General features: G+C 46.5%; 1 protein-coding gene across 1 annotated transcript in view; it reads right to left on the reverse strand.

Moving 5' to 3' along the window:
• The window catches only part of LOC122379335 (serine/threonine-protein kinase/endoribonuclease IRE1-like), a 391,361-nt gene that overhangs the window by 179,291 nt on the left and 185,317 nt on the right, over positions 1–26,753 (reverse strand). Inside the window, exon 6 of the mRNA XM_043361464.1 lies at positions 2,955–3,142. Within this exon, the coding sequence (XP_043217399.1) occupies positions 2,955–3,142 (188 nt within the window). The remainder of the gene's footprint in view (positions 1–2,954; positions 3,143–26,753) is intronic.

The raw sequence follows: 26,753 nt of genomic DNA on the forward strand, positions 1-26,753 counted from the left end.
ATAACCAACACCATTGAGTTGGAAATGAAAAACTGGCCATAAAACATGCATCGCACAACTTTAGTAAAGTTGGGTTCATGTGGTGACCTTTGGTGACCTTTGGTGACCTTTGGTGACCTGACCTGTGACCTGACCTGGTATGACCAGTGACCTCTAATAGCAACATATGTACTAGACAACTGACGCCTTATCGCTGATTTTCGACAAAATGCGTTTTACTCGGTGTTATAGAGCTTTCCCTAGAAGCCCCGTGAACGTTGAAACATTTTATCTTTGACCTGACCTGTGACGTCATCGGTGACCCCGAGGTCAATGAAATTTGGTTTCCTTCGACAAATTTGACAGGGCTATCGAAGCCGTTTGAATTTTCCGGATCCGTCCAGTAGTTTCGGAGATACGGGGGGGGAAATACCCCCCCCCCCACCGCGCGGAAGGTGGCCGGGAGGCCTACCGCCTGCCGGGTTAACCCGCGCCCCAGTGGCGGTCTCAGCCAACTTCGCCCTAGTGGGGGGAGGGGGGGCATATGTTACCACCCACCTCTTACTTGAAAACTAAGAGGGCTAGGAAGACGCGGTAAAAAGCAGTCGATAGCACTCAATGCGTACGTTTGAAAGTATTTAGGTCATTTTTCATCTTAGAGCAATATTGGGGTCACTGGAGGTCATCAAGTGTCAAAATTTGCCAAATGTCATTATATTTTTTCAGAAAACATCTCAAGAACTAGAGCTAGAAAAACGCATGGAACAGCAATCGATAGCATTTGAACTCTTCTTTTGATAAGGTTATCATCAAAATTGACCTCAGGTCACCGGTTTAGCCTCCAGAGGGCAAAAACTCCAAAAATAGCTGTTTTTACAAAAAGTGTTTTTCGACAATAACACGCGCACTGCAGGGGGTTTGTTTTCAACCCCCCTCCTCTGGTTTTTTCGCTGTAACTCAAAAACCAGTGAAGCCACGACTTTGAAACTTTGTATAGGTGTTCATTAAACAATTTAACATCATTTTTGAAAAAAAAATTGTGTTAGGTCATGCAAGGTCAGGTCACCAGGTCACGATAAGTGACCTCACCTCATAAAAAGTTTGACGCTGTGCTACATCCACACCATTTGACTGAATGCTATGAAACTTTCAGAAACATATAAGGAGACCATAAGAAACATTTTGTATATTTCGAAATTTTTATTTCTGTGACCTTAGGTCAGGTCACTTGTTGGGGCCCGGCATGCAATTCAACGGTCACCAACGGTTTTTCTTCAATAACTTTTAATTGAACAGAGATAGAGACTCCGTTCGACGTTTATCGTGTTTGTCTCGTCAATGCGGATCGAATGATATGCAACATGACCTATTTCGGTCAGGTCATGACCTTGACCTGAGGTCAACTTTTGAACTTGACCTTTCGAGGTCATATTATATACCATGCGATGCGCCTTGACGAGCTAAGAACGATGGTGTGTGAATTATTTGTCTATCTCTTTGGGAAGAAAAGTTATTGCAGAAAAAGCATTTCCGGAAAATTTGCAATATTGATCTGGCATTTCATGACCTCTATAGGCTGAACCGTTGACCTTAGGTCAAATCTGAGGACAGTATCGCAAAAGAGCGTTTCAACAGCTATCGAATGCTTTTTTTGCAACTTTCTAGCTCTTCTAGTTCCAAAGATAAAGCGGGAAATATGGAGGGATGTCGAGATCGCTAAAAATCGCAACATTTTGAGTTTGGTGACCTCTGCTGACCTCGTTTTTGACCTGACCAAAAAATGATCTGAGTATTTCTTGTAGATCTCATCTCAATTAATCCAACGCCGTTTACCGCTTGTCGCTACGTTGCGCCGTTTTTGAGATCTCAGGGGGGTTGTTTTCAACCCCCCCCCCCCTGCAGTTCGTGCTCGGCTCAGACCCGCTGCAGTGCGCGTGATAACTTTTGACTTAAAAAAGCTGCGACATTTCTATTGCCAGAATCGTGTTCCTCTCGCCGAGACGCGTCGAATGAACTATGATTTAACCTCGAAAGGTCAACTTGAAAATTTGACCTCAGGTCAAGGTCATCACCTGACCGGAAAAGGTCATGTTGCATGTCAGTCGATGCGTCTTAACAGGAAAAACACAATGAGACCATCCCTAGCGTTCTATCTCTTTCCAATCGAGAGTTATTGGCAAAAATCTGTTTGTAGCCTCAAATGACCTCGGATGACCTTTCTAGAGGCTATCAGCAAAAATGACACCTTGGTCATCACGGGTGGTCCAAATCATTGTGATTCTGAAATATTTGGACTGTTCCTATGCGTACACACGGATCTAGAGGCATTTTCATTTTTCTCTATTGACTTGTAATAGAAAGGTCACGCCTCTGACCTGACCTTAGGTCACGGATATAAGAAATCCGAGATAAACAAATTGTAGGCGCCCATAACAGCATGCAATCCACCAAGTTTAAAACCTTTCTGACAAACACTGCAGGCTGGACATGATTGCAAACTTTTTTAGGCTTGGTCAGTTAACTTGACCTGGTGACCTGACCTGACATGACCTGGGGTCAAAAATTTCACACCTTGTCCAAAATTGATGTACCAAAAGGTACCCCCAGCGGCGCGACGCTACGCGCCGCGGTTTTTTATTCAAACGAAAAAAACGCGACAGGGTGGTAACATATGCCCCCCCCACACTGGGGCGAAGGTTAAGTGCTCATCCTAAGCGTCTCGTCGCATTCTTTCGTTTGCCTGCCTTGCGCGCTGCGCTGCGCCTTTTGGTTCTCGAATTATCGGCTAGGGGTATTTACCGCCCCCTCCCCCCACCTCCCAGCAGCTGGTGGGTGGCGGAACACCCCAGCTACTTCCGGGAATAGGGATCACATTGGCAAATGATAAGTCCTTCCAAGTTTAGAATAAAGCGACGGCATAAAACGAATAGTTAAGGTGTCCAATTTGCTCTGGTATCCACTAGCTGGGCACTTACGGATCCAACTTGACCTCCGCTCTCTTGCACCTCTGGAGCCATCCAGTCCAGAGTGCCTTTCCAACTTGTCATGGCCTGAGTGCCCGATGTCAGCTCTTTGGATATACCAAAGTCGGTGAGCTTGGCCACGATGCCATCTTTCTCGTCCCGCACCAACAAGATGTTTTCGGGCTTGATATCCCGGTGCACTGGAAAAGAACATGTTTCTGTGTTACATAGGGAAGGGTGGAAGGACATCGCCACGATGTCCTCAGGCTTACATGCACTGACGACACTTGTGTTTTGTGACTGGCTGAGGGGGATTAGGAGATCGAAAATTGGGACAGGATCGGTGAGGAAGGCGACAGTCGTTGCCTGATCAAGACTCCTCAGCGGCGAGGGCGCCGTGAGCAGACAGATCTACCGATACTTCGACGCCTCGATAGCGAGGTTGGCCGAAGCCGACTGGCCGCACCCCTTGTATGGAAAGAGGCCCCTTTCCCCGGTCTCGATGGCGAAACACGGGAAAAGAGTTAAGCCCTCGGTTTTCGCTGGCGAAACACCGGTGGCCGCCCCCTCACACACCCCAACGAGGTGAGAAAAGCCGAGGTCCCCGGAAGTAGGACGTGTCACAGTCACAAGCGTTTGTGGCCTGCCGTAAGTCATCGCACTTCCGTAACTTCCGTCTCTCACTTTTCTCTCACAGTCACTGAGTTCAACCACTGGATATTTATTGTCACTTCTCACAATTCACTCCAGAATCCAGCTTCACTCCGCACCCCCACCAGACAGCGTTACACCCACACGCAGACAGACTAAACCCGCCTACGGCTCACCCGCCCGAGATCAGCTCGCTGGTGCCCCGCGGCGCGGGACACCAGCGACCAATCAGCGCGCTCCCCGCGCATGACCTCACCAGGTCAGACACGCCTCGGGCGCCACGTGGCCGCAGCGGCCGGCTCGGCAGCTACACGGGCCGGCCGGCGACTCGGCGAGTACCGCTCAGCAGCGGTCGGTGACAACAGTGGGGTCAATTTGAACATGTTTTTACGCCTTCTCCGTCGTACCAAATTACAGCTCAATCCTGGATGAAGGAAAACTGTTTCAGTAGCGCAAATGTCACTTGCTTGCAACATGCAAGCCTCATTTTTGGACGAGCCGAGCATACCTCGAAAATAGTATAGCCTCACTTCTCCACCAAGTCACGGTGTGTTCAAATTGCCCAACCGTGGGGTAATTTGAACATACTGCCTTAACCCGCGCCCCAGTGGCGGTCTCGGCCAACTTCGCCCTAGTGAGGGGGGGCATATGTTACCACCCACCTCTAACTCAAAAACTAAGAGGGCTAGAAAGACGCGGTAAAAAGCAGTCGATAGCTCTCAATACGTACGTTTGAAAGTATTTCGGTCATTTTTCACCTTAGAACAATATTGGGGTCACCAGAGGTCATCAAAGGTCAAAATTTGCCAATTGTCATTATATTTTTCAGAAAACATGCCGCTATCTCAGGAACTATGGTAGCTGGAAAAACGCATGGAAAAGCAATCGATAGCTTTTGAACTCTTCTTTTGAAAAGGTCATTATCAATATTGTCCTCAGGTTTGTCCTCAGGTCAACGGTTTAACCTCCAGAGGGCAAAAACTCCAAATATAGCTGTTTTTACGAAAAGTGTTTTTCGACAATAACTTTCGACTACAAAAAGCCACGACATTTCTATTGCCAGAATCGTGTTCCCCTCACCGAGACGCGTCGAATGAACTATAATTTGACCTTGAAAGGTCAACTTAAAAATTTGACCTCAGGTCAAGGTCATGACCTGACCGGAAAAGGTAATGTTGCATATCAGTCGATGCGTCTCAACAGGACAAACACAATGAGACCATCCCCAGCGTTCTATCTCTTTCCAATCGCGAGTTATTGGCAAAAAAACTGTTTGTAGCCTCAAATGACCTCGGATGACCTTTCTAGAGGCTATCAGCAAAAATGACACCTTGGATATCACGAGTGGACTAAATCATTGTGATTCTGAAATATTTGGACTGTTCCTATGCGTACACACGGATCTAGAGGCATTTTCATTTTTCTCCATTGACTTGTAATGGAAAGGTCATGCCACTGACCTGACCTTAGGTCACGGATATAAAAAATCCGAGATATACAAATTGTAGGCTCCCATAACAGCATGCAATCCACCAAGTTTAAAACCTTTCTGACAAACACTGCAGGCTGGACATGATTGCAAACTTATTTTAAGGCTTGGTCAGTTAACTTGACCTGGTGACCTGACCTGACATGACCTGGGGTCAAAAATTTCACACATTGTCCAAAATTGATGTACCAAAAGCTACCCCAAGCGGCGCGGCGCTACGCGCCGCGGTTTTTTATATTCACACGCGAAAAACGCGACAGGGTGGTAACATATGCCCCCCCCACTGGGGCGAAGGTTAACCCGCGCCCCACTGGGGGGGGGGCTATTTATAGCCCTCCCTCCCGTTTTTCTGCAATAACTTCCACACTGCTTGACGTATCGACGCCAACCTTTCAGTACCTTCGGCTGCATCTATTCGACACCTTGTGTCAAAATTTGAGCTTCGTACCACCATAGGTCGGCCGGAAATGACGTCAGAGTGACGTCATGTTCGGCCGATTTCGACGCAAAACATTGAACCACGGCAATCGCTCCCAAGAGCTCACTTTTTAAGCTAGATCCAATTTTTTTTGCATGAGAGGACTCAGAATAGATTGCGCTATCAAACTGCTATCTCGAATTTTCGAAATTTTGAAAATTACGAAAATTTAACCCTCGCCGGCCGAGGGGGGGGGCGGGTGCCGCCCCCCCCCCATAGGGTTTTTTCGCGATAGCTCCGAACACGCTGGCGATAGAGAGCTGAAACTTGGCATACCTGACCTTTGATCCAAGCCGCATCATTTGACACCAACCGCATTTTTGGGTCAGGTCAGGTCACTGACCTATGACGTCATAAGTGAACCTCTGCACGGTCTTCAGATGTCGCAACTTCGCAACGCTCTCACTGCCAGAGGAGATGTCACAGGGAAATGAAACTTGCAGGATCTAGTATCCATTATGAGTCCCACAACTTGTATATCTCGGATTTTTCCTAAAGGTCATATGAGGTCAGGTCATTTTCGTGACCTCACCATTATAAGTCAATGGGGAAAAATGAAAACTGCTATTCTGGCGCCGGGAGCGATCTCCAACTATCTCAAGCACACAGAATCGTGATTTTATGCACTCCTTGCAAGGTTAGATGCGTCACTTTTTCAATGTAGACCTTGCGTGACGTCATTTATGACGTCATCAAGGTCATATTAGTTTTTCGTCAATAACTCTTGATCAAATTGAGCTAGCGAGTCGGGAAAGCCACCAATGGACTCAGGCAGACCTGCCGAATCGAATGATATGCGACATGACCTCTTTCGACCAACTTCGTGACCTGGGGGTGCTGACCTGACCTTGACCTGAGGTCAACACCCCAAGTTGACCTGACCCGGACAAAAAGTATATCATTCGACGCGCCTGAGCGAGACGAACACGATGCTGCCAAAATCGGCGCTCTGCGGCCGTTTTTTGCGAAGTTATTCACCAAAAACTGAACCGTACCTTGGGTCACTTGACCTGACCTCAGAGGTCACCGGTTGACCTAGGACCTTAAAACCGGGTACCAATCTCTGCGTCTCGTAACGGCGCACACGCTCGTTTTTTCCGCGACGCGCTAGCTCCACCAGGGGCGAAACGGCGAGGGGGGGGGGGTCGTACCCGCCCCCCCCCCTCGGCCGGCGCGTATGTAGAAAACCAATAGGTCCGGCGAGGGTTAATATAATAAAATTCAAAATTTATATTTTTACATTTGTTTCCCAAAAAGTTTTTGTATTTTCGAAAAAACCGGAATATATGTGATAGAACGCATTATTATGACTAACTCTAGCAAGTTTAAGCTAAACATCTTCAAAAATTGCCAAGTTATACGCATTATTGCAAAAAAACTCACAATTATTAATTTTTCAAATCAATTTTTCAGCACGTATTTGACATCGTACGCCAATATAAATAGCACCATCGTGTTCCTGAGCTTAACCCTCGCCCGTATTGGTGTTTTTCCAGCCGCGAACGTATAAGGGGGGGGGGGGGGGGGTCCGTTGGACCCCCCCTTGCCGTTTCGCCCCTGATCGAGCTAGAGCTTCTCGGAAAAAACGAGCGTGTTGCCCGTGACGAGAGGGAGCCGATGATACCCAGTTTTAGGGTCCTAGGTCATTGGTTGACCTTGCAGGTCAGGTCAATGACCCCAAAGGCGGGAAAATCGGGACCTGTTAGAACGTCGTAAAGTGTGGCTGCTATGTGATTTTCCGGGGTGCTTATCACGAATATCGTGTTAGTTTTGATCAGAGATGATGTCTTTAAGCATTTAGACCAGGTCGGGTAAGGTCAGGTCAGGTCAACCAGTAAGGGTATTCGTAGTAGGTGGCAACCGCCTCTGACAGCTTCGTAACATGTTACGAAGGCACCAAAACTACTTCGTAAATGTTCATATCGTTGCTAAATTCGAATTCAGCTCCAAAACTGGCCTAGAAACATGTAAAACTCGAAAAAGTGAGCCGAGGTCATCAAAGGTCAATGACCTGACCTGACCTTAAGGTGACCTTGACACCCACCCTAATGCATGGGGGCAACATCATATCACATGTTTAAACGCTTGAAACCACGAAAAGAGAGAGAGAGAGAGAGAGAGAGAGAGAGAGAGAGAGAGAGAGAGAGAGAGAGAGAGAGAGAGAGAGAGAGAGAGAGAGAGAGAGAGAGAGAGAGAGAGAGAGAGAGAGAGAGAGAGAGAGAGAGAGAGAGAGAGAGAGAGAGAGAGAGAGAGAGAGAGAGAGAGAGAGAGAGAGAGAGAGAGAGAGAGAGAGAGAGAGAGAGAGAGAGAGAGAGAGAGAGAGAGAGAGAGAGAGAGAGAGAGAGAGAGAGAGAGAGAGAGAGAGAGAGAGAGATCATTGTATTAACAGACTCGAAGTCCAATAACATGGTTGGCTCGTACATGAGCAAGGATCACACGTCACTGAGATGACAGCTGACGGTCCCACATCCTTTTGTAGGGGGAATATGTATACAAATCACTACCGACAAATTGAGCAATTATACAGTTTTCCGACTTTTCGATGCGTGTAATGAAGCCATAGGCCGACTTCCTGAACATGATGTCAATATTGTCAATGCCTTCGCAGGCGTACATCGCTGATGCACTGGAAAACTTATCATACCCAAAAAATAGTCTAACCGCGTTGTTAAGACAAACCTTGAACTTACGAAACACAGAGACATTGTAAGCTCGCTACAAATGCACACAATATACATTCGCACAGTACGATGAAAAAAGATACCTTTTCACAGAGCACGAACACATTGCAAATTTTCGTAACAGAGAGTTTGTCCTACAGCATAGCAAACGATATTGCTGTCGAATTTCTACATTATCTGATGAGTCATCAGACATTTGAAAACCAAGGTACCTATATTGGCTAACATAGCTTAGTGTTGAAACACACAAAACAAACTTGGGCAAGATAATGTTTTTAAAACATTTTGGTCGCAACGCCATGCACACAGTCTTTTTCGTATTGAAAATCACATCATGCTCTACCGAGAAACGTTCGCACGTGTCTAGCAGAGTTTGAAGTCCATAGGGAGTGGGTGACATTAGCACAACATCATCAGCATAGGCCAAGTGGTTCAGGCTTCCCAAATATCGGCATCCAACACCAGTTTTGTCGAGTTCATTGGATAACGAATCAATGTAAAGATTAACCCTCGCCGGACCTATTGGTTTTCTACATACGCGCCGGCCGAGGGGGGGGGGGGGCGGGTACGACCCCCCCCCTCGCCGTTTCGCCCCTGGTGGAGCTAGCGCGTCGCGGAAAAAAACGAGCGTGTGCGCCGTTACGAGACGCAGAGATTGGTACCCGATTTTAAGGTCCTAGGTCAACCCGTGACCTCTGAGGTCAGGTCAAGTGCCCCAGGGTACGGTTCAGTTTTTGGTGAATAACTTCGCAAAAAACGGCCGCAGAGCCGCGATGTTGGCAGCATCGTGTTCGCCTCGCTCAGGCGCGTCGAATGATATACTTTTTGTTCGGGTCAGGTCAACTTTGGGTTTTGACCTCAGGTCAAGGTCAGGTCAGCACCCTAAGGTCACGAAGTTGGTCGACAGGGGTCATGTCGCATATCATTCGATTCGGCAGGTCCTCCTGAGTCCATTGGTGGCTTTCCCGACTCGCTAGCTCAATTTGATCAAGAGTTATTGACGAAAAACTAATATGACCTTGATGACGTCATAAATGACGTCACACAAGGTCAACATTGCAAAAGTGACGCATCTAACTTTGCAAGGAGTGCATCAAATCACGATTTTGTGTGCTTGAGATAGTTGGAGATCGTTCCCGGCGCCAGAATAGCAGTTTGAATTTTTCCCCATTGACTTATAATGGTGAGGTCACGAAAATGACCTGACCTCATATGACCTTTAGGAAAAATCCGAGATATACAAGTTGTGAGACTCATAATGGATACTAGATCCTGCAAGTTTCATTTCCCTGTGACATCTCCTCTGGCAGTGAGGGCGTTGCGAAGTTGCGACATCTGAAGACCGTGCAGAGGTTCACTTATGACGTCATAGGTCAGTGACCTGACCTGACCCAAAAATGCGGTTGGTGTCAAAAGATGCGGCTTGAATCAAAGGTCAGGTATGCCAAGTTTCAGCTCTCTATCGCCAGCGTGTTCGGAGCTATCGCGAAAAAACCCTATGGGGGGGCGGCACCCGCCCCCCCCCCCTCGGCCGGCGAGGGTTAAACAGAAAAGGAGATAATATGCCTCCCTGCCTTACCCCATTTGTAACGGTGAATCCGTCTGTAACACAGCTCCCCCACTGAACATGGAACAACTGTGAACGATACCACGCAACTAGTAATTTAACGATAATTAAGTCCATACCCCTACTCAAAAGCTTATCAAAAAGCTTCCAATGGTTGACCCTATCAAAGGCTTTACTCGCATCTAGGTAGCAAAGAAACACTGGGCTGTTGTTACGAAGGTAATAGTCAGAAATTTCTTTCACTGCATAGATAGCCACTAGGGTTACCCGCGTGCTCCGCAACGCGAAGAAGGGTTATTTTTGACCCGTGGGTATTGGGTTGGTCTGTGTCGATTTGGTTGGTATTCATTTCGTTCGATTGCTTTTTGACGGCCAAACATTTTGAAATGAAACAAAAAAGATCCATCGCATCGAGGTGCCCGTGTCGTATTATCATGCGTTTTACTTTAGAATGATTCGAAAACTGGCGTGAAGTCTTTTAAGGGCCATCGATGAATTTCGCTAAAAATGACAATGTAATGGTTTGGAACATTTCCATTTTTAAGAATACTATTGCTCATCCTGCAAAAGTGAAGACTGAACCTTGGACAGAATTGAACGCTCTTTCCAACGGTGTCATTTTTAACTGCCAAAGATATCAGATTATGGAGCAAAACCATTTTGATGAACAAAGTGGCACAAAATTGATAAACACCATTTTCTCCCGTGATTCGTACCACCTTGATTTGGATCAATCAGCTTTTCACAATTTTTATATGATAGGCGGTACATTTCTCTTGCCAACAGGCGTTGTTCCAACTCGCTCCGTTTAACGGTTACCTAAAAATAAAATCAATTCCAAAATCCGTCCAAAACGTCAATTTTCCACATAAAAGTGCCCTCCCCGGTGCGCATGGCGCGTGTCATCCCCTGCACCGCAAACCATTCGATAGCCCGTTCAATTATCTACACGATGCTGTTTTTCCCGTGCCGGTTGGACCCCTGGTCACCAAGATATAGCACCGGGACCGGACCCGTGTCGGGCAAATTCGGCCATTTTCGCCCGATTTTGCAAGCCGATTTATACATGTAAAGTCTATGACGCGAATTTGCACTTTTTGAGCACGCGCCACGCGCTCACTAACGACCCGATCGAGCTGAGACCCCTCAAAGGCACGTCGCGCATCCTTGGTCTATAAGTTGTGCAAGTTTCACCGCGCTAGGTGCAACGGTCTGGCCTGTAGTCCACGCAAAGCACCACCAAGTTGGGACCTCGGTAACGGACAGACGCACGCTCCTCAAATAGTAATATAGACAAGCGGCTGCGCCACTTGCTTCGCGGCGTAGCCACAAAATGCGGCACCAGCCAATTTGCTTTCGAATGGTGTTTAATTTAAATTGATCTGTCGTCTGGAAGCAGAGATATGGACGGAAACGTGCAGAGGAAAATTTTGAACATAAAACTATTCTGAGGGCTTAGTTGGATGAAATTTGGATCATACGGGGTCCAGTCAGGTCAAAATGGTCATCCCTGGTCACACTGGGTCAGGCCAGGTCACCTTCGGTCAGGCCAGGTCGTATAGGTCACCACGTCACATTGGATCGGCCTGTACCACACTTCTACTACTTCTACCCATACAACTACTCCTACCACTACCCCTACCACTACCCCTACCACTACCCCTACCACTACCCCTACCACTACCCCTACCACTACCCCTACCACTACCACTGCCCCTACTACTACCACCCCTACCACTACCCATACTACTACCCCTACCACTACCCATACTACTATCCCTACCCCTACCACTAACCCTACCACTACCCCTACTACTACCCCTACTACTACCCCTACCACTACCCCTACTACTACCCCCTACCACTACCCCTACTGCTATCACTACCCCTACCGCTACTCCTACCACTACCACTACTACTACCACTACCACTACCACTACCACTACCACTACCACTACACCTACCACTACCACTGGGTCATGTGAGGTCACAGACTATCAGATAAACTGATAAACTAAAAAAGGCGTTCTTAAAACTGCTCCTACACGTGTCACTCCATTATTCTTTATCGTATTTGGTGGAAATGGCGCCTTGAGACAAATGTGGCGCATTGCGACAAAAGTGGCGCATTTGTACTTGTCGTTTTGTCATGCATCCATCCACCGAATTGCACGTTTATCGGACCATATTTGACAAAGTTGTGCGATTTGCGGCAAAAATGGCACATCGTGACAAATGTGGCGCACTACGGCAAACGCGGTGCATTTGTGTAAGCGCATTGAAAACTGTCTTTATTCACCGAAATCAACACCTTCATTCGCCTCTGTTTACCAAAATAAATAACTTGGCCAATCTGCAAATGAGAGGCACCCGCCGCCGATCGTCATGCATTTTATTGTCAAAGGCGATTGAACCCGGCTGCCGATGCCTTGAAGCAAGCTTGAGAGCCGAGCAAAATTTGGAGAAAAAGCACCTTTTTCCAGCGCGTGCCACGTGCGAACCATCCACCCCCCGGGACTCGAAACACGACACTGCACGTGCGCGTGACGTCATCAACACCCTGCGAAAATTTCAGCCCCCTCGACCGCACCGTTTGACCTGTGCACGGCGTCAAAGCACCCCTCTGCACGGTGCAAACACACACACAGACAGAGTTTCATTTCACAAATAGTATAGTAGACAAGCGGCTGCGCCACTTGCTTCGCGGCGTAGCCAGAAAATGCGGCAGCAGCCAATTTGCTTTCGAATGGTATTTGAGTTAAATTGATGTGTCGTCTGGAAGCAGAGATATGGACGGAAACGTGCAGAGGAAAAATTTGAACATAATAAGTATTCTGAGGGCTTAGTTGGATGAACTTTGGGTCATACAGGGTCAAGTCAGGTCAAGTTTGTCATCCCTGGTTACACTGGCTCTGGCCAGGTCACCTTCGGTCAGGCCAGGTCGTATAGGTCACCAAGTCACATTGGATCGGCCTGGGCCACACTTCTACTAATTCTACCCATACCACTACCTACCACTACCCCTACCACTACCCCTACCCCTACCCCTACCCCTACAACTACCCCTACCCCTACCCCTAGGTACTCTCTTAGCAGACGTCACCCCAATTGCCAGATCTAGAGACTTTTTGAAAAGTCTCTAAATGGGCAGGAAAATCATCCCAGGGGTCAATTAGGGGGCGGGGAACACAAATTTGACACTTATTTTGGCCTAACTCCCCTCCTTCATCCCTTAATCCTCCCTTAAAGGACGGGGCGCGTCAAAAGTGCCTTAAGGATTCGTCTAATCGCCAAAATAAGGGTCGCAATCGATTCCTCGCGTCAATATGTGGCCGCAGCCTCACGTTCCAGATGTGTGCAGCGTATCCCTTATCCCTTAATCGTCCCTTAAAGGACGGGGCGCGTCAAAAGTGCCTCAAGGCGTCGTCTGATCGCCAAAATAAGGGTCGCAATCGATTCCTCGGGTCCATATCTAGCCGCAGCCTCACGTTCAAGATGTGTGCAGCGAATCCCTTATCCCTTAATCGTCCCTTAAAGCACGGGGCGCGTTAAAAGTGCCTGAAGGGTTCGTCTGATCGCCAAAATAAGGATAGCAATCGATTCCTCAGGTCAATATCTAGCCGTGGCCTCACGTTCCCAGATGTGTGCAGACTGCAGCGTATCCCTTATTCCTTAATCGTCCCTTAAAGGACGGGGCACGTCAAAAGTGCCTCAAGGGCTCGTCTGATCGCCAAAATAAGGGTCGCAATCGATTCCTCGGGTCGATATCTAGCCGCAGCGTTGGGTTACAGGTGTGTGGCACCGGTCCCTTACCCCTTAAATGCCCCTTAAAGGGAGGGGCGCGTCAAAAGTGCCTCAAAGCTTCGTCTGATCGCCAAAGTAATGGTCGCGATCGATTCCTCGGGTCGATATCTAGCCGCAGCGTTGTGTTCCAGATGTGTGGCACCGGTCCCTTACCCCTTAAATGCCCCTTAAAGGAAGGGACGCGTCAAAAGTGCCTCAAGGGTTCGTCTGATCGCCAAAATAAGGGTCGCAATCGATTCCTCAGGTCAATATCTAGCCACAGCCTCACGTTCCAGATGTGTGCAGCGTATCCCTTATCCCTTAATCGTCCCTTAACCCGCGCACCGACGGGGGTCTGCGCCAACTTAGTACCGACGGGGGGGGGGGGGCGGATGACCGCCCCCCCCCCTGCAAGATAGCGACAAGCGGTAAACGGCATCGGATACGCACGGTCAAGATCTACAATTTTTACTAAGGTCATTTTCAGGTCAGGTCAAAGATGACGTCACAGGGGTCGAAAAAGTCAAAATGGCGGCGCTAAATATAGAGAGTTTTTCTCGAATAACTTTCGAATTAGTCAAGATAGAAACAAACTAAGGGCATCATCGTGATCCTCTCGTCAATCCGCATCGAATGATATATATGTTGACCTCGAAAGGTCAAGGTCAAAGGTTGACCTCAGGTCACGTGACCTCGAGGTCATCATGTATATCATTCGATGCGTCTTGACGAGCTGAACACAATGAGACCATCCACGCGTCTGTATCTTGATCCTGTACGGAGTTATTGGCCAAAAACCTTTGGTGACCTTTGATGACGTCACATGACCTCACAGCTGCCCAACAGCAAAACAGACCTCAAGGTAGTGAAGGTTGATCTATATGAAGTCATGTATGGTATATGGGGCCATTCCGACCCGTTTTAGTGGTAAAAACAGGGAGTTGATTTTTCCCCCTTTGACTTATTTATAATGGGGAGGTCGCGAAATTGACCTGACCTTAGGTCACCGATATCAAAATTCCGAGATATACAAATTGTAGCTACTAATGACCTAATAACATCCTGCGACTTTCAAAGGCCTCCGACATCTACTGTAGCTCTGGCACGGTGACAAAGTTGCAAAAAAGTGACTTGAGGTTGGGTCATTCAAAGTGACCTGGTGACCTGACCTTGAAAGGTAGGAGGTTTAAACTTGCACACCATGTGTAAAATTGATAAGGGAATAGTCATACCAAATTTCGCGGCGCTACGCGCCGCGGTTTTCCCGCTATTGGCGAAAAACCTCAGGGGGGGCGGATATCCGCCCCCCCCGTCGGTGCGCGGGTTAAAGGACGGGGCGCGTTAAAAGTGCCTGAAGGGTTCGTCTGATCGCCAAAATAAGGATAGCAATCGATTCCTCAGATCAATATCTAGGCTTGGCTTCACGTTCGAGATGTGTGCAGACTGCAGCGTAACCCTTATTCCTTAATCGCCCCTAAAGGACGGGGCGCGTCAAAAGTGCCTCAAGGCGTCGTCTGATCGCCAAAATAATGGTCGTAATCGATTCCTCGGGTTGATATCTAGCCGCAGTTTTGGGTTTCAGATGTGTGGCACCGGTCCCTTACCCCTTAATCGCCCCTAAAAGGAAGGGGCGCGTCAAAAGTGCCTCAAGTCTTCGTCTGATCGCCAAAATAATGGTCGCAATCGATTCCTCGGGTCAATATCTAACCGCAGCCTCGGGATACAGGTGTGTGGCACCGGTCCCTGGCCCCTTAATCGCCCTTTATAGGAAGGGGCGCGTCAAAAGTGCCTCAAGGTGTCGTCTGATCGCCAAAATAATGGTCGCAATCGATTCCTCGGGTCGATATCTAGCCGCAGCCTTGGGATCCAGGTGTGTGGCACCGGTCCCTGGCCCCTTAATCGCCCCTTAAAGGAAGGGGCGCGTCAAAAGTGCCTCAAGGTGTCGTCAGATCGCCAAAATAATGGTCGCAATCGATTCCTCGGGTCGATAGCTAGCCGCAGTTTTGGGTTCCAGTCCAGATGTTTGGCACCAGTCCCTTACCCCTTAAATGCCCCTTAAATCGCGCCCCGTAGGGAGGGGGGCGATCAGACGAACCCTTCAGGCACTTTTAACGCGCCCCGTCCTTTAAGGGACGATTAAAGAATAAGGGATACGCTGCAGTCTGCACACATCTCGAACGTGAGGCCACGGCTAGATATTGACCTGAGGAATCGATTGCTATCCTTATTTTGGCGATCAGACGAACCCTTCAGGCACTTTTAACGCGCCCCGTCCTTTAAGGGACCATTAAGGTATAAGGGATACGCAGCACACATCTGGAACGTGAGGCTGCGGCTAGATATCGACCAGGGAATCGATTGCGATCCTTATTTTGGCGATCAGGAGAATCTTTGAGGCACTTTTGACGCGCCCCGTCCTTAAAGGGAGGATTAAGGGATGAAGGAGGGGAGTTAGACCAAAACAAGTGTCAAATTCGTGTTCTCCGCCCCCTAATTGACCCCTGGGGTGATTTTCCTGTCCATTTAGAGACTTTTCAAAAAGTCTCTAGATTTTTCAACTGGCCATTAGATCTGGCAATTGGGGTGACGTCTGCTAAGAGAGTACCCCCCTACCCCTACCCCTACCCCTACCACTACCCCTACTACTACCCCTATTACTACCCCTACTACTACCCCTACCACTACCCCTACCACTACCCCTAACACTACCCCTACCACTATCACTGGGTCATATGAGGTCACAGACTATCAGATAAACTGATGAACTAAAAAAAGAGTTCCTAACCCTGCTCCTATTCGTGTAATTCCATTATTATTAATCGTATTTGATGGAAATAATCGTATTTGATACCCCTACCAATACTACTACCACTACCACTACACCTATAACTACCACTACCACTGGGTCATGTGAGGTCACAGACTATCAGATTAACTGATTAACTAAAAAAGAGTTCCTAACCCTTCTCCTACTCGTGTCATTCCATTATTCTTAATCGTGTTTGGTTAAAATGGCGCCTAGTGACAAACGTTGCGCATTGCGACAAAAGTGGTGCATTTATTCCTGTCGTTTTGCCATGCATCCTTCCACCGAATTGCACCTTTATCGGACCATCCCCGCGTTCGATGTCTCTCGGACGACGAAGATTCTACGCCGTCCGGCCAATCACGTTCCATAACCGCAGCCGAGCCCCCGCTGACCTTGGACGGGATTGGCCGGACGACGTAGAATCTTCGTCGTCCGAGATTGGTCCGAGAGACATCGAACGCGGGGCATATTTGACAAAATTGTGCGATTTGCGGCAAAAATAGCGCATGTGGACAAATGTGGCGCACTGCGGCAAACGCGGTGCATTCGGTTAAGCGCATTGAAAACTGTCTTTATTTATCGAAAATCAACACCTTTTTTCGCCTCTGTTTATCAAAATAAATAAACTGTCAATCCGCAAATGAGAGGCACCCGCCGCCGCTTGCCATGCATTTTAGTTGCAAAGTTCATCAAACCCGGCTGCCGATGCCTTGAAGACCGAGCAAATTTGTGAAGAAATACGTACTTTTCCAGCGCGTGCCACGTGCGAACCATCCACCCCCCGAGACTCGAACCCCGACACTGCACGTGCGCGTGACGTCATCAACACCCTGCGAAAGTTTCAGCCCAATCGACCGCACCGTTTGACCTGTGCACGGCGTCAAAGCACACCTCTGCACGGTGCAAACAGACAGACAGACAGACAGAGTTTCATTCAACAAATAGTATAGTAGATAGAGGTCTGCACCGGCCGGCTGCAGCCGCGGCTGGCTGCAGCCCCACGGCTGTGGGCCGGGGCGGCTGCAAATATCTCCAAGAACACGGCTACGGCTGTGGCCACGGCTGTGAGATTTCAAGCTCAATCTTAAGTACTCAAATATGAAATTTTAAATCCTTAATCTTACATTCTGATAAGCAGTCTAGCCTGTAAAAATCATGCAAAGGATGCCCAGCAACATTGAAAGTGGTGAAGCCTTTGAAAACCTGTAATGGTTTTACCATTTGCTGTAGGGGAGTTTGCACTCTGGTACAGAATACTGATTATAGGTACCAATAGGGTTGGGACCTATCTGCATGCTCTGTATGTTTTGGTAAAATAAAAAAGCTCAGAATTTTTAATGATTTAATTTAAAATCACTTTGTTAAAAAAATGCCTAGTTAGTTCAGAAATTAATTATTTGTGGCTGAAAACGACTTGCTTCTGATTGGTCGGGCTAATCATGACGTCACATGTAGGTATATAACTGTCTGTATATTTGGCGCAGTTGAGACATACATTTTCTATGTATTAACCTATGGTAAATCGGAGTGATCGGTCGTGTTTTCAGTGTTTCCTTATTTTGCGCTGGTATTGCGTGGCTAAGAAATTTTATCAAGAATAACATATACTAAAATGTTCCTTTAATAGTGGAGTTTCAATATATGTGAGTTTTATTGGCAAGCGAAAACTGATTTCGCTGTTATTTCATCTGGAAATTACTCATTTTTTAGGTCAATATTCCAAATATTTTACGAGAACAAGTTGGCACTTCTCTTGATTTTTGCACTCAAATCGCGTGCGATTCAACTGTATTGGAACTTGCAAAGAAGCTTGGTGATTAATTAACTGTGTTGTTATGGCACTGTTTGCAAAGCATGGATAATGAAACTCTGCCAAAGACTTAGCTACATAGCAATGCCTCAAGTAATACGCAGGAGGGACAGAATTCAGAGTCCGATCGAGAAGAATCGGTGCAAATGCTACGAAGACCAGGCAGCTCTGATACAAGCTAGTCGTCTCACTACTCTCACTCCATTAGACCAGCTGATTCCTGACAGCACCGACTCGGATGCAAAGATGGAGCTCATCTTCCAAGCCAGAAACCAGTTCTTTGATGGAAGATGTGATGCTGCCTCTGTCTCTGCTTTGTTGGCCACTTTGGACGGGGCGGAGCTCCGCTCCTTGCGTGAGCGGTTATTCGCCTGTCATCCAGAAATAGTTCCTTCGTTTGCTGGCCGTTCCCTGATTAGGTGCAATACGGGGAGCTGTAATCAGGGAAGTAACTTTCCATATGAAAGGGGTGCAGGTGCACCCCCGTCCCCCATCCTCTAGAAGTGCACCCCCATAGGCTAAGCGGCGCCCCACACGCCGCCCCACACGATTAGCTCTAGAGCAGATGGCGAGGGTGATTTCTCGGCTACATTCCATCTCGGCGTCGTGATGCTTGTGGGCTTGGAAAGCGTCCAGTCGTATGTTGGGTAGTGTAGGGGTAGGGTTGAGTTCAATAAGGTCCTTACATTTGAAAGGTTTGAACAACCCGCAATCAGCACAACATACCACAAGTTAAATAAAAAACTACCAAACTCCGCCCAACTAATATTAATAAACATTACAGCCAAACTAATGGCCTAAATAAAAATATATCTCAAATCCTAACAGTTATCGCGGGTGACGGCGCCATGAGTTGCTATTATCCAAAACAGATGCAAATAAACATGTTTGTATGTCCTATGTATGTTTGTTTTAAAAACGTTGCAGCGGCGCTGGGAACTGCAGTCTTAGATCTGGGTATGTTTGGCATCTGCAACTCTTCATATACACATTAACCCTATTTCTGACGGGGAGACCTTTCAGGATTTTCTTGTACAATTGCCAAACGCCGCGAGACATTCAGCTCATATTTGGTGACTTTTCCTAAATGCTCATTGCGCACATCTCAGCAAAAAAAAAAAAAAATGCCGGGTCAGGTCAGGTCAGGTAACCAGAGCGGGTTTGTTGACCCCACCTCAGAAAAGTTTGCAAACACGTCAGAGCTTGAGTTTTTCACGAAGTTATTTCCTCTCATCAAGTCTTCAAAACAGTACCTGCAGTATGTGTCGTTTGTATATATCAGAATTTTTTATCTGTGACCTGAGGTTAGGTCAGAGTCGTGACCTTTACATTGCAAGCCTATGGAAAAGTATTGAAATGCGACCTGCACCTCGAGTAAACGAGTCAAAACCACCCAATTCTTTAAGAATTATGACAAATTATCTTATCTGTAATGATCCAGGTGCCATTTACTGACAGGGACACCGGAGAGGGTTATCTGAGCCGAGATCATGTGAGGTGATATCTACCATACATCAATGCTCACAATACTTACAATATTGACAATGCTTTTGCTTACAACACTTACAATACTTACGATGAGACCAGCAAGCACTCTGCCGTTACAGTTCTAACTTCTGTTTCGAAAAACGACGTTACACACATTCGCTGCCAGCATAACATGTATTGTTTGACAGTAACAAAATACAATTGACATCTGAACCCCAAACGGACCGCCATCCACTCAAATTTTATAAACCTGACCGGTCAGGGGGCGAATGGAGGTCATTTCCTGGGCATTACACTCAGCCCTTGCACAAAATATCTCACCTCACAGTGATCATTACAACAATAGCATGCCGACTTGATAGTGGATTTCAAAGTACTTGCATCAGCTCTTCCTGCTATTGCAGACGATCATCTCCTCAGGGTAATGTTGTTCGGGACATGAACGAAGATCGTTTTCGGAGTTTCATAAGTGCTACTGCAACAGCCTGGCACAAAACAGGACTTGTACGCTCTTCTCTGCACTTTGCCCTTCAGTATATCACAAAAGAATTGTTTAGAATCCATCTTACGCTTCTTTCACAGTCTCCCTTGCCACCGTAGGGCGTAGATAGATTGCTGTTGCTGGTAAGTTAAGGCACGGCCTAGATAGAAATTACCTCGGTTCTCAACGCCTTAAGTTATTTTCATAAAAAAGAACAAATAAATGATCAATAAGATGACAGGAATGTAAATATTTTAATCGTAAAGTAGTCCAAATATTGGAATGAGCTTTTGCTTTTCAGCATCCTCCGATTCATCATCTTTATTATTTGAAAATTCGAGGTACATAAAATGTTTATCACGCGCTCATGTTAAGTGGGAATATAGTACACGGCAGACACATCATTTTTTGACACTGAACATTTCATCCGTAAATGTTTTAGCATAATTTAAAGTTAAAAACAGCGCGAATGGCAGAGTGAAGCAAACAACATATTTCACCCATTGATATAACATGTAATCTGTGGTGCGCCAGATGCGCCATTATTTGTCAACCGCAGAAGGTGACATGTGACGTAACAGCATCAAGAGCATCTTTTTTCAAGAACTTTTCAAAACAAGTTTCCTATCTTTCTTCCCCCATTTCTCTCAGCTTATTGATTTTATGAGGCAATGGTATGCACCATAAATTCTGTGAAAATAGTTTGATCATTTTCATGCATTCTTAAAAAATCGAGTTCCCAACCCCATTGTTCCTTCATCATCAAGAGCTTGTTGTTGTTGTTGTTGAAGAGTTAGGGCGCGCATCATCAAGAGCTTGACAGTTTCAGAAAAAGCAACATGTTGCATTGTCACATCCCTCTCAAATCAATCTCACCTGGTCATTAGTTAGGAGAGCACCTTACAGCTATTGAAGACGAGCGTTCAATAATTCTTTCAGGTAATAGAAAAAGAAATCACGCCTAGGTAAAGGCAGGTAAAGGCTTCCTAAAATATTATCTAAAATAACACTCTTAGATGTATTTCTGGATTTTCGGCAAGTCCAATTACATAATATAAAACTGGCGCTTTATGTTCTAACTGGTGTGTGAGTGACCGCTAACAGAAAATGCTGATCAACGAAGCCAATGGAATTAGATTATAAGTGAGCATGAACCTTACTTACGGTTAATTCACATGATGGTGAAAACCCTGAACACGTAATTCACATGACGGTGAAAACCCTGAACACAACATTTCTTACGCGAGCTGTTGACTTTACTAATAAAATGACGTCTTCTTCTGAAAATGTTAAAATTTGATACCTAATCTTTGTTTGAGAACAATTTTTAAACTGTAGAGCATTATTGTTTATTATTTATAGTTTTCATGGCTGTTAATGGTGACACAAAACAATTTATTGCCACTTCTTTGCTATTGACGTCATTAAAACTCAAGTAAAATTTTTGATTGAAAGAGGCAAATGTGGCTTGCACGTCCTTGGGGATTTGAGCGAAGATCATTATTTGGAAAAATCAAAATAGATGAATGTTTTTCTTTCTTGGATGCTCACTAGTGTTTTGATGCCTTGCATATCAAAATGGTTTGAGACTTGCTCAGAAGGCTGCTTCAAGCCTGGCATATCACACCCCAGAAAATATGCAAGGTAAGAAAGAAGCAAGAGGTTTGACTAGACAATCACTTTTTGACAGTCCATCAACTTCAGTTTCATTTTCCACACCTAACATTGGATAATGAAAAGCATCAGGGTCTGTTGTTCTGTCCCACAACCATGCTTCAGGATTTGGCATTAGATGTCTACACTGCTAGTGCTTCTATTCTGGTTCGTTGTTTGTGTTTTCTGATGATGTAGGTACCTACCTATCCATCTTTCTTAACCCCTTGCAAGGGCTTGTGGAGGCATGCGTTGCGCATCAGGTTCGGCCTAAAGCCAGATACACAACCACTTAACCTATGATGCTTCATGAGCTTGAGAATCTATAGCCCATTGCAATGTGCTTTTGGCTATATGTTTCAACTAAAAACAACTTATTATATACTATTTGGTTGCATTTCATTGAAAGTATCCACGGCCGGCTGACGGCTGGCTGCCCACAGTTTGCCACGGCTGTGGGCGGCTGTGGCTGTGGAGCCACGGCTGCGGGGCGGCTAGGCTGTGGAAAATTGCAGCCGTGCAGAACTCTAATAGTAGATATCAGTTCCATGGCCACGCTTAAAGCCAAATTGGTGATCACTGCTCCGTAGACAATCCCTGCTTCGGTTCAAAATGATAACTTCAAATAATTTCGAGGCAACGCTAGCTAATGCAATGGGCCTGTAGTTATTTTTATCAGACAGGGAACCAGCCTTGTCTTTCAAGATAGGAACCAGAACAACCTTTGTGAAAGCGCTAGGTAAATAGGGTGGGACTAAATGCTTACTTCGAAATCTAAGCTACGTTGCGGCATTGGCGGTTATGTGCGGCGTGTATGCCGCATGATTAGTAAGCGGCGACCACTAAATTAAAGACTCAAACGCTCCGACCGGTTCTCAATGAATAACACTGCATACCAAAAATGCCAACCGCTCTCGTCATAAGATATTCAGCTTTAAATAACTAGGTTATCTACATCATCATATTGAACCAAATTAATACTTTCAACTTAACTCACTCATTCCTTCCTTTGTTGTCTCCAAACAGTCTTTCGATTGTCTGGAAATCGTATGCTAAATCCCGTACCTGTATGCGACTGGTGCATATAAAGGCCGATAAAAGAATTTGAATAGGCTCTGGCATGCGATTTCCTGGCTACCCAAAAAAGTCTGTTTCAGTCTTGCTATCAAAACATGACCTCGCCCGCACAGGGGGGGGGGGGGTTGATGCAACCCCCCTAAGGTTTTTCGCGAATAACTCGCTTAAAAAGCGGCTGATCGCGACCAAACTTTCAGTACCCTCGCATTGATCAATTTAACACCCATCCTGAAAATTTCATGACCCTGACCCAAATGACCTTTGACCTGTGACCTACTTTTCGAGACCATGTTTGGCCGGAACCGCGATTCAGCGTATGTCGGCTCGCATTAGCAGCGCGTTTGCAGTCTTTTCGTGGTTTCAAGCGTTCAAACATGTGTTATGATGTTGCCCCCATGCATTAGGGTGGGTGTCAAGGTCACCTGAAGGTCAGGTCAGGTCATTGACCTTTGGTGACCTCGGTTCACTTTTTCGAGTTTGACATGTTTCTAGGTCAGTTTTTTCGAGCTGAATTCGAATTAAGCAACCACATGATCGTTTACAAAGTAGTTTTGGTGCCTTCGTAACATGTTACGAGGCTGTCAGAGGCGGTTGACACCTACTACAAATACCTGGCAGGACCTCTACTGGTTGACCTGACCTGACCTAACCCGACCTGGCCTAAATGAATGAAGACATCATCTGTGATCAAAACTAGCATGATATTCGTGATCAGCACCCCGAAAAACCCCATAGCAGCCACACTACGACGTTCTAACAGGTCCCAATTTTCCCGCCTTTTGGGTCATTGACCTGACCTGGAAGGTCAACCGATGACCTAGGACCTTAAAATTGGGTATCATCGGCTTTCTCTCGTCACGGGCAACACGCTCGTTTTTTCCGCGAAGCTCTAGCTTGATCAGGAGCGAAACGGCAAGGGGTTATACCTTATACGTTCGCGGCTGAGTATTAATTTGGTTCAAAACAATGATGTAGATAAGTTAGTTATTTAAATCTAAATATCCTATGACGAGAGCGATGGACATTTTTGGTATGCAGTGTTATCCATTGAAAACAGGTCAAAGCTATTGAATTTTTAATTTAGTGGTCGCCGCTTACTAATCATGCGGCATACACGCCGCACATAACCGCCAATGCCGCAACGCAGCTTAGATTTCGAAGTAAGCATTTAGTCTCACCCGGTAAATATCCATGCTGAAGCATCATTGAAAAACAGAGAGATAAATGAATCGCACATGACTGACCGGCGAGCTTAAAGTGTTCTGCGCACAGGCCATCATGACCTGCACATCTACCAGACGTCAATTCTGGTAGAGCATTTACAACTTCTTGCACCGAAATGGCTTTTGGCTCGATCAGCTCTGCATCAAGTCTTGACAGTACAGAATCTTTCAGGGTCTCACCAGTAACGGAATTTAGAATGCAGGAAAAGTGTTCTTTCCAGAGACCTGCGATACGATCAGACCCACTTACACCTCCCACCGTACATGACAGCTGTGGGGAAGGGTTCATCTTTTTCACTTCCTTCCAGAAAGAGGCACTACCACGACGATCCTTCATTAACTTATCCGCCAAGTATTTGGCCCGAAGATCCTTTTCATTCTTCACACACCATCGTAGTGAGTATTTAAAACGAGATTTGGCTAAGCGCAGCTGATCATAAATATAACCATCCCTAGGTTTACCAAGAACTGCCCACAGACAGTAAATATCCCCCAGCGTTGAATGGGCTTTCTGGACATTTTCATTCCACCCTGGAATCACTTTTTGGCCGTTGCGAACGAATTTAGAAATGCTTACGTGGGATGCTTCAGTTAAGCATGATATAATCTCTGCATAGTACTGGTCGATGGCTTCACAATGCTCAGCACAAGATGCATTGTTACAATATAAAACATTATATGGAACACGGATATCACTGAGCCTGTCGTTGACGCATGACAAGAACAAATCTAGCTGTCTCTGTTCAAGGGCTGACCAGTCAACTGTCCATTTGCCATCTTTAGCATTAAGTTCTTCTTGAACATGCATGGGCGTTGTAGGCAAATTTAGAACAGCTGTCATGGGGAAATGATCAGAGCTAGCCAGATGATACGAAATAACAATGCTATCAATCAGCTCAAACGCACTTTTAGGGCACACTACATGATCGAGCCAAGATTCGGTTCCGTGTCCATCATTGATGTGAGTTACAGAGCCTTTTTCGAGAAACACTGTGTCAGCTATAATTAGCTCGGATTCATGACAAAACGCTTTTAGCTCCCGGCCAAATGACGATTGTTTCTCCACATCAGCATTTAAATCTCCAAATATATAGACAAATGGGGAATCGAAATCCTCAACGATGCTTCTTATCTTTCCAAGACAAAAAACAAAGTCTTCAAAGTTTTGCTCGGCATTATACGGAAGATACGTACCAACCAGCAAAATTGTTAAATGGTCAAAGTTGCACTCCAATCCCACTATCCTATCGTCGTCAAAAGTAATTGGTTTTACTCTGTGTGCCAGGCATTTCCTCCATAAGACTGCTACTCCACCATACGGACGCCCTAAAAATATCCGATCATTTGCGTCCATTGATGATATTCCTAACGACATAAAATCAGGATGGATGCCGTTAAGACTAGGGAGGTCTGAGGGGAATAACCAATGCTCCTGTAGGAAAACTATATCCGAGTTGTCACAAAGCAATTTAACCCCTCCGGCGTTGCGTTTTGATGACCTACAATTATATGTGCTAATCCTCATACAATTTATAGCTAAAAAGGATGTCACAGAGCATAAAAACAGAAGCAGAATACCCCACAGTAACACGTTACGGATCATTCGGTCAGAGTCCTCGGGGCTACAGACATGGCAGGATCGGACTTCTTGTTAAAGAAGCGCCGAATGAGCAGGCCCTCCGCCCATATTTCTGGGTTCAATACATCATCCACCGTTGGATTGGTCAACTCGAGGCGGTATGACTGATACGACTCGTATCTCGTCTGCAATTTGGTAGCCACAACCTCCTCTGCACCAGTCTGCTCTTTAGCGTAGAGTTCCACGGCTTTATCGTCCGTGCCAGGGGGAAGCCTGGACACAAACAGAGATACACGCTTTACTGATTTTACGGCAGAGATCACACTCGACTTTTGAAGGCCCACTACACTCTTTTTAGTGGTAGTGAGCTTGCCAGATGCTGAAGCTGTTGGAGGCTTACCTCTCTTGGCCCTATTCGCCACAGACCAGTTCCCGTCTCCCCCAGTCGTAGGGGCGGCCGCAGCAGCTACCGCAGCATACGTAGCAGCTGCAGGCCCGCGCTGCTGACCCCGTCCTGACTGCTCCTGCAGTGTGGATTCCGAAGGGTGTCCAGATCTGTGCGCCTCATCTACTGAAGTGCTTCCATCCAGACGGGTGGAAGGTTCCCGCACCGGTTGACTCCGCTGTTCTCGTGCGGAGCTACTTCTCTGGTCGGCAGAATTGTTGGCCAGCACGGTTTCCACTCGTCTTGATGTTTCGACGCTGACTTTGAGGACATCATCGAGCATAGTTTTCATCTGCGACATTTCAACCTCCATCACCTGCTGTTTGCGCATTAACGCACTGACGTCAATACAGTCGATGGAAATAGGCGGGAGTTTTGCCAAGTCTAGGGCCACAAACTTGGGCAACATTCCCCGATCACACTCCAATGCCATCTTGTAAATGTCTTGAATGTTCAGTTTCTTCTTGTTCTGGCCTCGGCGGTTGCCAGCTTTCAGTGATTCCTCTACGTGGGAACATAAAAGACTCTTTGCTGTCTCAACTTCCTCCTCACTGAAGTTCTCTGCAATCAGTTGCACAAGCGTATCTTGCGGGACAC

Source organism: Amphibalanus amphitrite, unplaced genomic scaffold (genome assembly GCF_019059575.1).
Source record: "Amphibalanus amphitrite isolate SeventyFive unplaced genomic scaffold, NRLGWU_Aamphi_draft 000008F_arrow, whole genome shotgun sequence".
Taxonomy (NCBI): Eukaryota; Metazoa; Arthropoda; class Thecostraca; order Balanomorpha; family Balanidae; genus Amphibalanus; species Amphibalanus amphitrite.